We start from the raw sequence: 17070 nt of genomic DNA on the forward strand, positions 1-17070 counted from the left end.
ATATATAGGCCTATATATACATATATAATTGTAGTAACACGACTTACGATTCTTGAAATTGTAAAGCGAACGATCTGATTTAATGGCGGATCGATAACAAAGTGCTGTATATTTGACAACCCCGAAACTTTCGTCTATTTGAATGAGGTATTCTCGACCACCAATTAAATTTGTTGGCGCCTTGTATCGAGCAATCGTTGGATCATCTGTCGGAAAATCTACTTCATCGGGGTTTGATGCGTCGTATCGGGCAAATGTTGTCCTCATTGTAACATCCGTGATAGTAACGTAGGCGCTATTCTCTGGCCTTGAAACCTACAGATGTTAAGGTATATAATTATTCTAGAGAATATTGGCCACTTATATCTTGTTATCACTTGCATTAGTAAGATAACGTATAATACACTTTCGGTAATGCTAATAAATTTGTTAGTACTGATGATGCCAAATACCAGTCGGCGCAACTGTTTAAAATATAATGTAACCATAGTGGTTTGACTCTGAAGAATATTTTTCGAATTTCCATGACCTCAACGAGCCCGCCGGGAGTGAAGCTTCTTATACATAAAGTTTATCATTCTTGTTGAAAAATTTCACTAATTTACACTACTTTGTATATTAAAAAGATACAACTGGCAACATTACAAAAGCCTTTATAGTTACAACACAATACAGCACAATACCACGAAGATTACTAATAGAACATACAGCAGGTGTGTAATTTGGGTGTGGGGGCGGGGTGGTGTTTATGCGTGATTTATGATTATTATTATATTTAACATTAATAATTATAAAGCTAGTAAACAAATGAAGAAAAGATAACAAAAACATCGTATTAGTATTTAGACGTATAACCAATAATGTATCACTAAATAATCATGACTGTCAATCCAGAATGATATGAATTTAATATATACTTTACCGGTGAATCAAATTTAATAAACCAATCGATTAACGTCTCATCCAATTCGGTATTGCTTCTCGGAAAAGATTCATGGATGAGAATCTGAGGAGGGTCCGGTGCTGTAACTTCATCATCATCTGTAATAATTGGGTAATGTTATTTGTATTTCAATGAAATCATATCACAAAAGAGGATAGGCCTATTATGATAGTGGCTAATTTCTATGTTAAGGCTGATTTCCATAACATTGCTACACAGCTGCATAGCTTCTTTGCTCGTGGGCAATGAACTTTCCCACTAGGCCCCGCCCTTGGGATATTGTTACTTATGGTCCCACTCTTCGATATTGTTGCGTATGTAACAACATGCGCACAGACGTCCATCCAATTCGGTATTGCTTCTCGGAAAAGATTCATGAGAGAATCTGAGGAGGTTCCGGTGCTGTAACTTCATCATCATCTGTAATAATTGGGTAATGTTATTTGTATTTCAATAAAATCATATCACAAAGGGGGATAGGACCTATTATGATAGTGGCTAATTTCTATGTTACTTATGGTCCCGCTCTTCGATATTGTTGCGTATGTAACAACATGCGCACAGACGTCCATCCAATTCGGTATTGCTTCTCGGAAAAGATTCATGGATGAGAATCTGAGGAGGGTCCGGTGCTGTAACTTCATCATCATCTGTAATACTTGGGTAATGTTATTTGTATTTCAATAAAATCATATCACAATGGGGAATAGGCCTATTATGATAGTGGCTAATTTCTATGTTAAGGCTGATATCCATAACATTGCTACACAGCTGCATAGCTTCTTTGCTTGTGGGCAATGAATTTTTTTACTAGGCCCCGCCCTTGTGATATTGTTACTTATGGTCCCGCTCTTCGATATTATTGCGTATGTAACAACATACGCACAGACGTGCGTTTGTGGGGACAACACGTGTGTTTGTATGACACGTACGCATTTCTTAACCTGTTCTGATTGGTGAGTTCAGATTAATTAGCTCTCCGGAAAGATCCACTGTTGCAGGCCAGACAGCGTCCTCGCTAACCCTCTTAGTATGTTAAACGTCGCGATTAGTTTCGATAAAATAGAACAATTATTCATGACCATGACTAAAATAAAGCTACATTTACACTTGACACGATAACGACAAGGCAACGACATAATATTATTGCGTCGTTTATATTCTTCAACACTGAGCGCATTTTTATCGTGTCGTTGTCTTGTCGTTATGGTGTCTAGTGAAAATGTAGCTTAAGATTGGCATAACATTATACTACGGAAATTTATCACTGGCCCTAGACCCCTACGTAAATAGTTGTAACGTCCTGGACAATGATCTTTCAGGACCTTTGGATATTCTCCTAGTCAACTCAGAGCTTTCGTAGACTACTGATAATTTATTGTGAAACCCAAGTGGTCCTACAGAAATATTTTATTTACTATGTATATTTGAAGACTAAATTCATAACAAATACATGTAATGTTAATTTTATGAATGGTTGAGGGCTAACTCGGTTGTTAAACACTCTGCTCATTGGCTTTCTGATGCTTAAGTATATTTTAGAAGTGAGTTCAAGTGTTTGCCGTACAGACCCCTTTTATTTCCAGTGGAAACCGAACTTCATTGTGTCTATTTACACCGTTATACTTTGAAAAGTTAAAAGTTTGTGAAACTGATGATTCAAAATATGGTAAGTTACACCGCATGATCTATGTTGTTGCAGTTTTTCAGACTGGTAGGTTTCGAATCCCAGACCCTTTTTGAGGACCTCCGTTTGGTTTTTATTTTATTTTTTTTATTTTTTATTGTGATTGTTTGGTTTTTGAAATAAGTGTAATTATAATATACGGTAGATAAGATATTTTAAAAATACTATCTGAGTTAAGCTAGTACAGTTAACAATAGAATTTCAATACGCATATTGCATACTTTGTGTTTTCTAATTATAAGATATTACGTTTCAAATGAAGTTAGAAAAAGTATGTATTTTTCTCGGCTATCAAAAGTACCGTAATATTTGGTTCTTGTGGTAAGCAGCTTGTACAAGTAAATTGAAAGCGAAGCGAAATTTAATTGTGTCTCATTAAAAGTCGATAACTATTTCCTACTTTTCAATACTTACCGGAGCCCAGAATAATACATAACGTTTGCCTGCATGCACTCAGGTGTGACAGTAAAGCTGTTTTGATATCAGATAGTGAAGACCCACCCTGGTCACCTTCGGTGAATCACTATTGTTTTGGCATTCGCGTTTCTTATTTAAGTGGTTTATATATTTTGTTCGTATATTTATCTTGGCCTAGCTCAGACTTGTCAATTTCATTTGTAAACCTATTTTTTTTTAGATTTTAGTCGGCAAATAGTTGATACTACATTTATCCGTTTTCCATCAAGAAAACATATTTTACATGTATCTTATTTTATGTGACAATAAAAAAAATCTTACATCTTAGTTAACTTACTCGTAACGTAAACTTTTCCGAAAGCAGTAGGTCCTTGGGTTCTGTAAAATAAAATATTTTGTTATTTCTGTTATTTCTCTGTCAATTAATATTCATGAATCTATATTAAAAATGGTGAATTTTAATTATTGTTTTAGTATATGGTTGATTATTTTATAGACAAATTTCTTTCGAAACCTTGAGCATTTTGGAAATACCTGTGAAGGAACGCTGCTCGTTTATATCTTTGCTTTATATTTGCATTCTAAATATTTTATTACAAAAAAAAATAATAATATTGATGATACCAATAATATTGATTTTTGATATAATTTACTTGTGATTCAAAAAGACTTAAAATTAATTAAAATACCCGTAATCATCTGTTGCCGTTATACTGTAGTCATACTCTCCGATTTCGGTGGTTTGAAGTGATAGAGTACTTTGAACGTAGCCTCCTGGTGGTGGATTATCTTCAGTGTAAGTCATTTCCCTCGGTAAACTATACATAAGTTCTTCAACTCTGTAGGAAAGTACGAAATAGCATTGTTAAAAGAGTCTTAGATTAACTTATGGGTGGTCCTTACAGCTGATATTTTAATTAGTGCTAAACATGTAGTATATTTAAATTTGATAATGAGTCTATAATTTTATTGAAATATAACTGCCCAGTAAATAAATTATTGGGTTTAGCAGGATGTTGGGAGAATCAAGCTACTGATATTTCGAACTTTCTGCTAATTGAAAGCCTGAGGACATACCTGTAGCAAATAACAACGAAATGGTTTATCAAGGTAAAGGCCTACTATGACGTATAACAAAGTAGAGACAAGACCCTAGCGTGCTAACTATTTACAGCGTCAACTACATAGAAGTACAGCACCAGACGTAAAATTTATATTCTTTTTTTTTTATTAAAGTTTATTTTATGAGGGTACCATACAATTCTAATACATACACTGATTGTAAACGAGAAACAAATAGGGACCCAAGTTTTCAATCAGTAACACCTGCAGACACAAAGCTGTCTCAGACTATAATTGATGAAAATTATTTTTTTATCAAAAGGAAAAACATGGTACAATAGTATTTTTATGAATACCGTTACATTATGATAAAAATGAAAGAGATTTTATATAGGAAAATGAATAAAAGAAATTATAACACACCTAAATACAATCCTTGTCATTTGATTGGTGGATTTTTATCACGTGACATTGGTTATTTACACCAATTCAACTGTGCATTTATGGTTAGTTCCATCCGTGCATTTTTTGTTCGGTCCGTTTCGCTCACATTGCACGCCTCAGCCTATTACCATTGGTTGAAGAGAAGCTGGACTATTTCATTCAGGATATAGGTAGATTTTTTTTTGGATAAAATATCAACTGACAAGAATCTAATTTAGGTGATTTATAAAACAAATAATGAATGAAAGAAGTTTCATTCAACTTAACTCCGTCGCGTTGAATGAAGCAGTCAATCTTTCAACTAATGAAAATATTCTTCTCATTGCACTCATAAACATTCATTATTTGTGTAATATTTCAAACCCACCGGTTTCCATCTGAACCACTGGGCAGTTCTGCAGTAACTATAGCTTGCCACAATTCGTCGGGTTTTATAATCGCACAGTCTTCATCTAATGTTACGGTAGGCCCGACACATGATCCGGCTAAAGAAAAATACAAAAAACAACTGAAACCATAGAAATTAATTTGATATGAATGCAATTTCTTATTGAGTCAGTATACAGTATATATTATGCTGTATTCATTTTTCGTGCTTAATTATTACTTGATATCCACACGTCATGTGGTGCATTCACAATAAAACATAAAACCACACACTTAAAAAATAGACGTGTATACAAAACTAAGACAAAGCTATAAAGTGATACTTAAAATCAATGCTCAATCAATCAATTAATCATTCAATCATGGAATTTATATAGCGCCAGAATCAAGACTAAACATTTAAAACCACTAAAAAAGTAAAACAGAAATGGGGTAAAGTGTCAACATTTTAAGACATTGTGTGACAACATTGGTTAAATGGTTTAAAAGCTTTGAAAGTGCTCAGAATAATAAAATAATAAAAACATTGAAAATAAGTTACGTGATCTTTTATTATAGTTGATTGTCATCAATTAATGTAGAAGAACAATGTATACGATTTTATAATATTGAAAATGATAATAAAGTATAACGTGACTGATTAATCTTTTTAACAATATGTAAACTTAACACCAAAACCTATTTAGGCTTAATAGAAATGAGAAGTATACGATAACGATATTAGTAATAAAAATAGTAATAATAATTGATAGAGCTAATGAATTAAAATAAGAAAATTGTATTTATGACGATATTAATTATGTAGTCATGATGCTTTTCTATTATGTTGATAAATACTACTAATACTTATACAACTAGTACCACCACTACCACCACCACAACTACTACTACGAATACTACTGCCACCACCACCTCCACGAGTACTACTACCGTACTACTACTACTACTAAAACGCTATACACCTACAGTTGCACTTTAAATATTCATCATATAACTATTGTTTCGGCCTACGGTAATACGGTAAAGATATTTTTAAATGGTCTTCATATCCACACCCTACTTTGGATCGTAACCAAAATTGCAATATTTCTTTATCAAAACATGACAAAGTAGTTTGCTAATTGTCATTTTCATCCATTGATCCATTCTTGAGATATTCAGGTCTGGGATCTAATGGCCCTAACATGCACACCGAACACTTTCTCTCTTAGTTTTCATTCATATCAGTTGATTAGTTTAAATATCTGGTCTGGAACGTTTTCCTTTAAATGGTTCTTATATCCACACCCTACTCCGGGTCGTCACCAAAATGTAATCACCTTATTCTTGGGTCATATTTAACAATCCATGTAACTGCCATTTAGATCTGTGCGGCTGTTTAACACAAGAAGCACGCACGACACTTAACATTTGGACCGCCACCAAACACGAAAAACACCAAAACGTTACACTAATAATAATAATAATAATAATAATAATAATAATAATAATAATAATAATAATAATATGATATTGCTGTTGTTGTTGTTAATTGCAAGAATGATTATAACTGTCTAGTACATAAACAATAGGAATGTTATGTCAGGGAGATGCTATCACTTTCCTACATAGGCACATTAAAAAATGTCGAGATATTGTACTAACGTTCAGTGACTTGAATTAAAAATTGGTACGGTACAGTGCTCTTTGGTGTATGAAGGTCGTCTTCGTCAAAATCTTCAATCATTACCGACACTCCATAATAACCAATCAGTGCCCCTTCTGCTTGGAATTTAATCTTGCAAGTGTCCTGTAAAAAGCAGAAACGTAAAACCTAAAACAAACATGGATAGCTGTGTTTCACTTTCTCCCCTTTTGTCTCTCTTACTATAACTCGCCTCTTCTTCTTCCACTTCCCATTCCTTCTAATTAATTTCATTTCTTTCTTTAATATCTATTTCAATTTATTCTAGAAGTTGACCAATTTAATATGACTTTACCTCGAATATCTCGGCGTGTTCTTCACTTGGACTCCCACAAACACGAGCATTCCCGGCGTCGCCAGGGCATTCTGACGGATTCTGTTTGCTAGGATCCGCCCAACGACATCTGATAATATCACCGTTAGGATCAGTAGCTGTTCGTCGAAAATCATTCAAAAAACAAATGTAAAATGCTAACGTAACAAAATTGCTTATTTTTAAAACAAAGATGGGATACTTATTGTAAGATTCTGTGATAAGCGCTTTAAAAAATAGTAAAATTCCACATATATTTGTAATGGTTTGCATTGGCCTATAGATACAGGTAATAGATTAATAATAAATAATTTCTCAAGTGAATTAACATAATTATTTTTAGCAATGCTAGCCCACTCGTTTCTTCTTAAATTATTTATTGAATTATTCTTATTACAATGTAGCCTATGATATAAGAATATTTACATGCTGCCTTTGCTTTACTTGCTTATTGTAATAAACAATTTATCTTTTTCTTTTTTATCAATTTTGAAAAACTTAAAGAAATTACCGAACGTTTTAGAAGGTCACAGTATTTAAACTGTGTGAGTTCATTTCTCTTAATTAACTAAATATTCTGTTATTAATAAACAGTAGTTAGGCAAACCGTAAAAGAAAAGCATTTTGTATAACTGTTTGCTTGATAGGAATGATGAAATAAATTTTTAAAAAAGTAAATAAAAAAGGTGAGTATAGAATAGAGGAAACTAATCAATGGGATTGGATTTATCATTATTCATTGCGTATACCCTTGAGAAAAAACGTGTTCTAATGGGAAAATCAAAAAGCAATATCTATACCACTTGACCTATATCTCAGGTGAGAACGGTAATCGAAGCAACTTAAGTTCGAATCCTGATAAGGACAGTAGGTCCTTCTCAAAAATGTGTTCATCATCATTTATCATTGTATAGGCCCATGCGTGTGTTGGTGTGTGAGATTTTTTCAAATATCTTGTTTGTGTGTGGAACAGTATATGATTTTTGATTCTGAAAATGTTTAAATTGGTTTACGTTTTAGATCAATCAACGTTTCGCAGCCTTGTCGGACACGTTGGAGAGGAATACCAGCCACTACCCGGGGAGAATCATTGGTAATCGACAAGTCAACTTGAGTTAACAGGTTCCAGCACCTTCCAGATCCAAAATTTTGAAGATATAACCAACTGCTGTCTGTACAACGCCCTTCTGTTTCATAGCTGAATATACAAAATATATTATAGGCCTAAATGATTATCATTTAAACTGCCTTAATATATATAGAAAAACAGAATAATATTAATAATGGAAATAATACTAATAATAATAATAATAATAATAATAATAATAATAATAATAATAATACAACAGCAACAACAAGATAATCTGAGATTACAAACCCTCGCCCTGCTGTCACTCCATATCTTTGTATCCGCTGGTTGTTGTTGTTGTATTGTAGGGGTATAATATTATTGGCTATGTATCAGGTGAATTTTGGCTTTGACCTAATTTGGTGCATATATCAATATGATTTCACCAGCAATGTGTCTCATTTCGGTTTTTTTTTAAAGTAATATATTATATTTTGTATAATATATACTTTATATATTTTTATATAGTATATATTTTTCCTATGATATGTAAAAATTATATATATTATATAACAATTATACAATATATAAAAAGTATATATTATATAAACAATTATATATATTAACAATTATACAATATATAAAAATATATATTATATAAAAATTTATATATTATATAAAATATATATTTTATAAAATATAAATTATAAATGTATTATATAAATATATAACGTAAAAACTGTCCTAACTCCTAACTGTATTGTTCAGCCTACCTCAATTCTAACATTAAACTAAAGTTTTGGCCATACAGCTACAGTTTAAATAGACATACATGCATAGTAACTGCTAGAGTAAATAAATAATAAATACAGTTAAATCAGAAACATCCCTACCTGGATTGGGGAACAATAGCCGCAACTGGAAAGCTAAAATACTGAATGTGCAACATACTGCTACACTAGCAGCGTACACAATGGCAAGTCAAACTAACAAATAACAGTGACAATAGCCAACTGATTTAAATAAACAGGTGAGCTTTGCCTCCAGCAAAAATTCTCACAACAATAGCCAACTGAGCTTTGCATTGTCTGCTTAGATTCAGATTTTGCAGTCTACACAAAAAGAATGCTGCATTATAATAATATTAATAGTAACAATATATATATATATATATAAACACACACACACACACGTATATATAAATATACATACAAAGACGTGCAAGTGGAGCAACTAGATAACTTGATTTTTCTAAGCAACTCATTGCAATACCCTCACCTCACTTCGTGGGGCGAGGGTAATAATAATATTAATAATGATAATTAATAATAATAGTAATAACTAGACTTACAATGTCGATAATTAATAATAATAGTAATAACTAGACTTACAATGTCTATTAATTTTTAATGTATGTAGAATGATGTCATATTTTGATATGCACATCGTTGATATGGTCTTTGCTTTGACAATGTCTGAAGAAAATTCAAGCACGGAAAGTGCCCCAAAGTGCCGGTCAGAAAAACTTTGAGCAAAACATTAGGAAAACGGGATGGAAGAAGAAAAAATATATTAGGACAAAAACAGAGGCTATTTCGAAAAAAATAGTTAAAAAAATTCAGTGAAACTAATTCGACGTTAGTAAGACTCAAACTATAGCTGCAGTGGTAATTACGATGGCGATATGGAGACTGATAACCATATGAGAGGGTCCTGCGTTTTCGTTCATAGCGATTCAGTGATTGAAAGCAAAAATTGTTCATGCATATCACGGTAATTGTTTTCGTTTAACCTAGCTGCAGCTGGTTTAAATTGCATTTATATAATTTAATTAACTGTCCAATAATATTCTTTAAATTAAATAATGCCTTCCTTTAACATGATTAAACTTTCCCGAAAGTTTCATTCAGATCAGTTTATCCGTTTTTGAAATATCTGGTATGGGAGGGGTTTTTTAATGGGCCCCACATCCACACATAACACTGGATCGTTACCAAAATTTAATAATTTCTTTATTGGACCATGAAAAAATATTCTGAAAAGTTTCATATAGATCTATTCATAAGTTTTTAGAGATATTTAGGTCTGGGACCTTGATAATTTTAATTATTCTATGCCGGTTGGATGCAGTTACGGCATTAACAAATCCCTAATATTGCTGGCCTAGCAACAGATTATTAATTAAAATGTAAAAAATTAAGTTGTTTTTTTTTTAAATCACAAAAAAATCCCAAAATTCTTCATTCAGTACCAGTACTTTTTGTCATGAAAATGTGGGCCTTTCAAATTAGTTGGGTGCGAGCGCACCAATCTCATACCCCACCTACTGGATATACTGTACGTGCCTGGAAATAATTTAACTGGCTATTATAACACAGTATTTTATTTTTAATGTGATATCGTCTCAATTTTTAAGTATTGTTTTTAAATTCTTTTTCTACTTCCAATGCTGTTCGATTTGACATTTACATACCGTTACTGTTGTTGCTCTTCTTTCAATAACGTATTCATTTGCAGTCTCTCAGTGCTCGGTGGTTATTTTTGACTTTTTATTATTAGATATATGAAATTCTACCTTTTAAGTCTGTTAGTAAGTTTTAAGCTCTAGGTCTATAAATAGGCTACCCAATTCAATAGTTAAAATAATATATTTTCGCTTTAGTGGGATTTAGAAGCAACAAGATATGATAAAATTTTATATTCTTTTAATAAGTCTATAAGAATCAACACACACATTCTGTGATTGTTCTTGATTAACCATACATTGTGAAAATAATAAAATACAAAAATCAACAGCGTACGTTATCACAATAGGTCCAGGGCGTCACCGATTTAATTACAGTCTCTTAATAATTTATAATTATTTAGACAATACAAAAGAGTATTGCATTTATTTTATCTATATCTTTTGTCTTTGGCGGAGGCAGATGGCATTTCTGAAGAAGGGGAGAGTTAAAATTTGCCAGACCACCAGGAGCTGCAATCACGTTATATATTTGAAAATATTTTATCTCAGCCTGACTTTCATCAACGGTGGGAAGGTTAGGATCCTCCGCGTCTGCTGTAAGAAGCAGAAATTTTAAAGCCTTCAAAGACACTATAAATCAGTTTTAGAGGTAAGTTATTTCCTAACTCTATTTTAATAACATTAGAGGGGAAGAGTAATTTCAAATTTCTAAAGAAACTGCATTGAGAAAGACAGTCTTTTTAATAGGGAAATGTACTTAAGGATTTGAGAATGGGAAAATATGTAAATTCCACTTTAAGAAGAGCCATTTGATTTACCTCATTACAAAGGTACTACTTTCAGCTTCATATGTCATTGAGCCTTCAAACAGATTCCAATCGTTTTCTGTGCTACTTGATATGCATGTCAATGGAAGCTTTTGGATGATAGTTTGGTCATATACACACGTTTTGCATCTCAAAATATTCAAGTATTCAGCAAATATTTTATCGCCTACGTTGTGGCACGGGTACGTTCCTTCACTTTTTTGAAAAGACAGGCGCCAAAAAATTTTCACCTGTGAAAAATGAAAGTGAAACTTTATATTATTTTATTGTTCGAGCGTACTGGTACTCATTACACAGTGTGTATCCAGTTAAATGAAGCCAATGTTCTTTAAATTGAATTTAATTATTTCACCACTTTGTCATTTCTTGAACCAGAACTTCTTCATTTTCTTTTCAGTTGTCTTCACAACTGTCAATTAATTAAAATAGACTCTATAACATAAGCCGAATATATCGGATTTTGTTCCTTTACTTTTAATTTGATTTTTTCCCCGATACCCTCTGAACTTAAAAAATGCCAATGCATGCATCCCTAGTTAACTACTGAAACGTAATTCTTGAAGTTGGGAATAGACTTTTTTAAATAGTTATTTAAGCTCCCATGGAAAATATGTATAATTTAAATGAAACAAATATAAGGTATAGACTTTGCGCACGGACGATGTATCGTAGCCCTTTCAACAAAAATTAGTAGTATCGTCACTTGAAGCAATGTGGGTCATAAAAGCATTTATGCTCTCCGACGGCCCAATAATACAATTAAGATACAAGTATTATTAAAGTAATTGTTATTAGTGACTTAACTTCTTATCGGTGATCCTCTTCCAGTAAAATGTTCCGCCGCGGTAATGTAGAGCTTGAACAGTTTGTAGAAGCACACAAACCATTACCATAAACACCAGCAAGCGCATGATTGACATAGTGTATGCCGGAACCAACTAACTGACAAATGATATAAATAAAACGTGATGCAGTTATATATAAAGGAACGTTTCGTTAATAAGCATGCTTATACGATTATTACAACATTTTCCTATTCGAGCACTGTTATCATTATTATTTAGGCCTATCTCATTTATTGTTTAGTTTTCTACCAATCAGTAGCAAGCCTCACTACCCAAACATATAAGTATATTACTGTTTGGAATTGTTTGCAGATATTATTCCCCTGAAGACAATTGAAGCAACTTAATCAAAACATTGAGACATTCTCAAACAACATCAGTTCTTTTCTACGCGGTGTACCGCAAGCATTAATATATATGATTACTTTGCAATGTACACCTTCAAACAATATTTTATATATAAACACTATTATATCAACATTGATTTTATATATTGAGAAACTGATTAAATATGTACATATAAAATTCATTATATACAGATATATATATATACTGTCTCTTATACACATCTAGATGTGTATAAGAGACAGGGTTAGGATCCGACAAAATGTGGATCTAGGCCTACAGTATGTATATCTATTTTGGACATCAAACTATTTTAACCTATAACATAGACCTATTTACACAAGAAAAGTGGAAACTACCTGTAATCTGCCAGTGCAGGAAACACAATCGCAAAGTGTGTTTATTTTAGTCACGTCTTGCAGAATCAAAGATGTGCAGATAGCGCCAACCTATTTTTCAGTTCGAAATGTTAAAATTTTGCAAACAAGTCACCTTTTATCACTGCCAACATATGGAAAAACGGCAAATTTAATCAATCAATCAATTTAAATGAGCTCGTTTTTTAAAAATAGATTATGTTTTATGAAAACTAAATCTATCTAATCGAACTACCGAATGACTCTATATTATGTTACATAAAAACGATATTTATATATATATATATATATAGTGGCTTAAATTTACAATTGATTACTACCAAGATTAATGGATATACATCCAAGCTGTTAGTTAAATACTTTTAAAATTTAATACAGGTTTCACTGCAGTTACTTACTTACTTACTTGTTACTTGGTAGCCTGTTTAACAGACCTTTCCGGAGTGTCAATCAAACTTAACAACTGACTAATCAGAACAGCGCTAGGAATACGCGCAAGTCTCACAAACACACGTGTTGTCCCACAAACGCACGTGTTCGCCTATGTTTTAACACTGTCGCCCTGTGGGACCTTAGCAACAATATCCAAGGGGCGGGGCTTAGCGGAAAGGTCCATTGCAATGCTGGATGCAGTGCATTGTAGTGTTTTTCCTAATAATATCCCCGCAACTGCATAGACCAAGCAAAGCGACAGGTGATCTAGTGAAATTTCGACTACGTTGTTTAACTGACCCGGTAGTGTCAGTGACATTGCGAGACTGCCGCCTGGCTTATTATTCCCTTTTCAGGTATTTATACTTTAAGGAATCTATCGTGCCTGGCTGTCCTTTTGCCTTAACATTATATCGGCGTATGTGTCAAAAATAGCCTAAACGTACGTGAACATGTGCGTTTGCGGAAAACACGTGTTTGTGCATAAGTACGTAATTTTAGTGCTTATGCCACGAACACGCGTGTTTTCCGCACGTGTGTTTTAAATAGGCTTAGATTATGGCTATGTTTTCACACTGCTGCTAACGGTTAGCAGGATCCGGATCCTGCTAACCGTTAACTGCCCTGCGTCCAATACGAAAAAATCCCAATCCGGATATAAAAAATATGATGATCGAATCACTGGCCAATAAGAATCTGAAAATTGTAAACGCGTACGTATGATTGGTTGATGATAAAAACGCGCTCAACTTGCTACCCGATAGCGCTTGCTAACCGTTAACGGTATCCGGATACTGCTAACGGTAAGCGTTAACCGATCGGGCGTTCTCACGCAGGTGCTAACGGTTAGCGCTAACGGTTAGCTCCCGATCCGGATACTAGGGCTCTCGTGAGAACCAGGCTTATGTGTTTTACGCATAAGTGCGTAATCTCGACACTCCGAAAAGGTCAATATCTCGCCCCGTGCACCACTGTCTTGGAAATTCGTTTTCCCACCGGCCTTTTTTTTTTTACCTTAAATTTTTCTTTTCTTTCCTTTCCACATTTCTTATTCTTTTCTTTCTCTTTCTTTCTTTTTCTTTCTTTATCTTTTTGTTTTTTTTCTATTACTTAACCTCCTTTTTTTTCGTTTTCTTTTCTTTCTTTCCCTTTCGTTTTCTTTCTTTTTTTTTCCTTTTCCTTTTTTACCTTTTTTATTTTCCTTTCTTTTACCCTTCCGTTTTCTTTCTTCTCATTTCATTACCTTTTCGCTTTCTCTCTTTTTCTTTTCCTTTCTTACTTTCTTTTTTCTGTTCTTTCTTTTCTTTTCGTTTTCTTTTTTCCCCTTTCTTTACCTTTTCGTTTTTTCCTCTTCCTTTCTTTACCCTTTCGTTTTTCTTTCTCTTCTCAGTTCATTATCTTTTCTTTTTCTTTTCTTTCTTTCCCTTTCTTTTTCTTTTTCGTTTTTTACCTTTTCGCTTTCATTCTTTTTCTTTCTTTCTCTTTTATTTTTCCTTCTTAATCTTTCTATTCTTTTTCCTTTCTTTTTTCCTTCGTTTCTTTTCTAGTTCATCATACTTTTCATTAACATTCTTTTCCTTTTTCCTCTTTCCTTTTCATGTACTTCATTTTTCGTTGTTCTTAATTGCTTTCATTTCCTTTCCTTCCTTTCCATTGCTATCTGCTTATTTCCTTACCTCTTCTTATTAATTACCTTTTATATTTCCTTCTGTTTCTGTTTCTGTTTCTGTCTTTCCTTTCCGGTATAATTTACCTTTCTTCTCAATTTTCTTTTTTTTCATTTTCCTTGCATTTCTTTTTTTCTCTTTCCGATTCTCACTTTTCCTAACCTTAACTAAGAGCTACGAATAAACGTGTTTGACCTAGACTTAAAGGTGTTAACAGTGTAGGCATTTTTAATGGGACCAGATAGCAGATTCCAACAATGAGGTGAGGCTACAGAAAATGAACAACTACCATAAGTTACAGTTTTGTACTTGTTTTTTATTTAAAAAATATTGGTGGACGAACGAAGTGACCTCGTTGGTTTATAATCTGGAATGAGTTCCAAAAGATAAGTTGGTGACATTGAAAGTTCGACCTTATGTCAACAACATTATATTAAACTGGATGCGTTTTTCAATTGTAAGCCAATGGAGCTCATTGAGGGTTGGTGTTATGTGCTCGTGTCTTTTAGCTTTTGTAATAACTCTGGCAGCTGTATTCTAAATTCGTTGAAGTTTGTTAGTATCTGATTTTGGAATGCCGTATAATTATTAATAGACGCAAGAGTCTAATCGAGAAGAAGCGTATACAAGTTTTTCAATAATCGCATTATCAAGATATTGTCTTATGGAACTTATTTGTCTTATAGCTATTTGAGAGGACTGACAGATTGAATCAACTTGTTGTGACATAAGCATAAACTGATCAAACGTAACTCCAAGAATTTTAACGTATTTTGAAGCTGCAATAGTAGCGTTTCCTAGGGTAACAGTTTCAATAGGTTTCGATGAGCTAAATTTGGGAAATATATGCATAAATTGAGTTTTGTGGTTATTAAGGAACAGACTGTTTTCATGAGACCATGTTTGAATGGCTTAAAAATATATAGTTATCTGCTGCAATCCGGAGTTAATTTTAGACTGTTCACAATCTACATAAAGAGGAATATCATCGGCATAAGCCATGCATTTGACACTATGTGCAAGAGCAATATTATGATGGGTGCAGTATAGAGTGAGAAGAGGAGAGGGCCAGTAACGGAACCCTGGGGGACACCGGATAACAATACTGAATGTGAAGGTGAAGACCCCTTGACTGAGACATGACTACGTCCAATAAGATATTATGACAGCCAGATTAATACAGTTCCTTTAATACCAAATTCTTTCTCTAATCGATGTAATAGACGTTGGTGGTTCACAGTATCAAAGGCCGAAGACAAGTCCAGTTAAAAAAAACCAAAAAACTGAAATTGTCCCCTTAATAAGGTTTTTGGCATGTTTTCATCATCATCATCAGCACAAATGAAATTAAAAGAACAATAGTTTTATATGTTGTAGAAGCGGGTTGGGGCAGTAGGTAGACCATACAGGTCTGTATGGTACATGCCCTCCCAATTTCATCTAACCATCACTGCATGGGTTCCCTCCACCCAGGAGTAAATGGGTACCTGATGGGGTTGCCTACTTCTGAGATGTTTACCAGCAGCAACACTTAAACCATGAGGACCCATGGGTTCCCTCCAGCCAGGAGTAAATGGGTACCTGGTGGGGTTATTTAACCCTTTGACACACTCAGAAAGTGTCCCAGTCACCTTAATAGGGGTTGGCCGTAGTGTTAAAATATATATTGCCAGTCGTTTTACGGAAAAGTGTCCCCTTAATATGGGTGTCCCAAAGAAGGGGTTCTACTGTATTAAAATAATGTGCATTTTGTTTGTGCGTTATGGAAAACATTTGTGAAAATTGGTATTGAAATGTTGTTTTATGTGGTTAGTTTATTCACCAGGCCTATATAGATACAGCATATACACATTTATTGATTTGTAATTTGAATAAGTGATTATTTTTATTGCATGTTTGGTATTCTTATTTGCAGATATACTTTCTTATTTATTGTCTTTTCTGAGCTAATACAATGATAAGCTAATCAAAATTTATTAGCTTTATGCCGTATCAACATTTTGCTCTGGAAAGCAGTCAATGCGAGGACATGATTATATTGTGAAAGCAGTTTTAGTAGAGTGTGAGAGTACGCCGCTATGGAACACTAACTGAAAAAAAGGCA

At 33.4% G+C, this 17070-nt stretch overlaps 1 protein-coding gene across 1 annotated transcript in view; it reads right to left on the reverse strand.

Annotated features, from left to right (window-relative positions):
- LOC117116597 overlaps positions 1-12965 on the reverse strand; it is a gene marked incomplete in the record, with an annotated part of 18715 nt that extends 5750 nt beyond the window's left edge. The window contains 11 exon segments of the mRNA XM_033260669.1: positions 48-315; positions 923-1041; positions 3385-3425; positions 3737-3886; positions 4921-5038; positions 6585-6729; positions 6920-7056; positions 7951-8135; positions 11292-11530; positions 12104-12242; positions 12850-12965. Of these exon segments, the coding sequence (XP_033116560.1) occupies positions 48-315; positions 923-1041; positions 3385-3425; positions 3737-3886; positions 4921-5038; positions 6585-6729; positions 6920-7056; positions 7951-8135; positions 11292-11530; positions 12104-12220 (1519 nt within the window).
- Between the last annotated feature and the right edge of the window lie 4105 nt (positions 12966-17070).

Source organism: Anneissia japonica, unplaced genomic scaffold (assembly GCF_011630105.1).
Source record: "Anneissia japonica isolate Jap-2015-1 unplaced genomic scaffold, ASM1163010v1 scaffold199_len4679917_cov187, whole genome shotgun sequence".
Lineage (NCBI taxonomy): Eukaryota > Metazoa > Echinodermata > Crinoidea > Comatulida > Comatulidae > Anneissia > Anneissia japonica.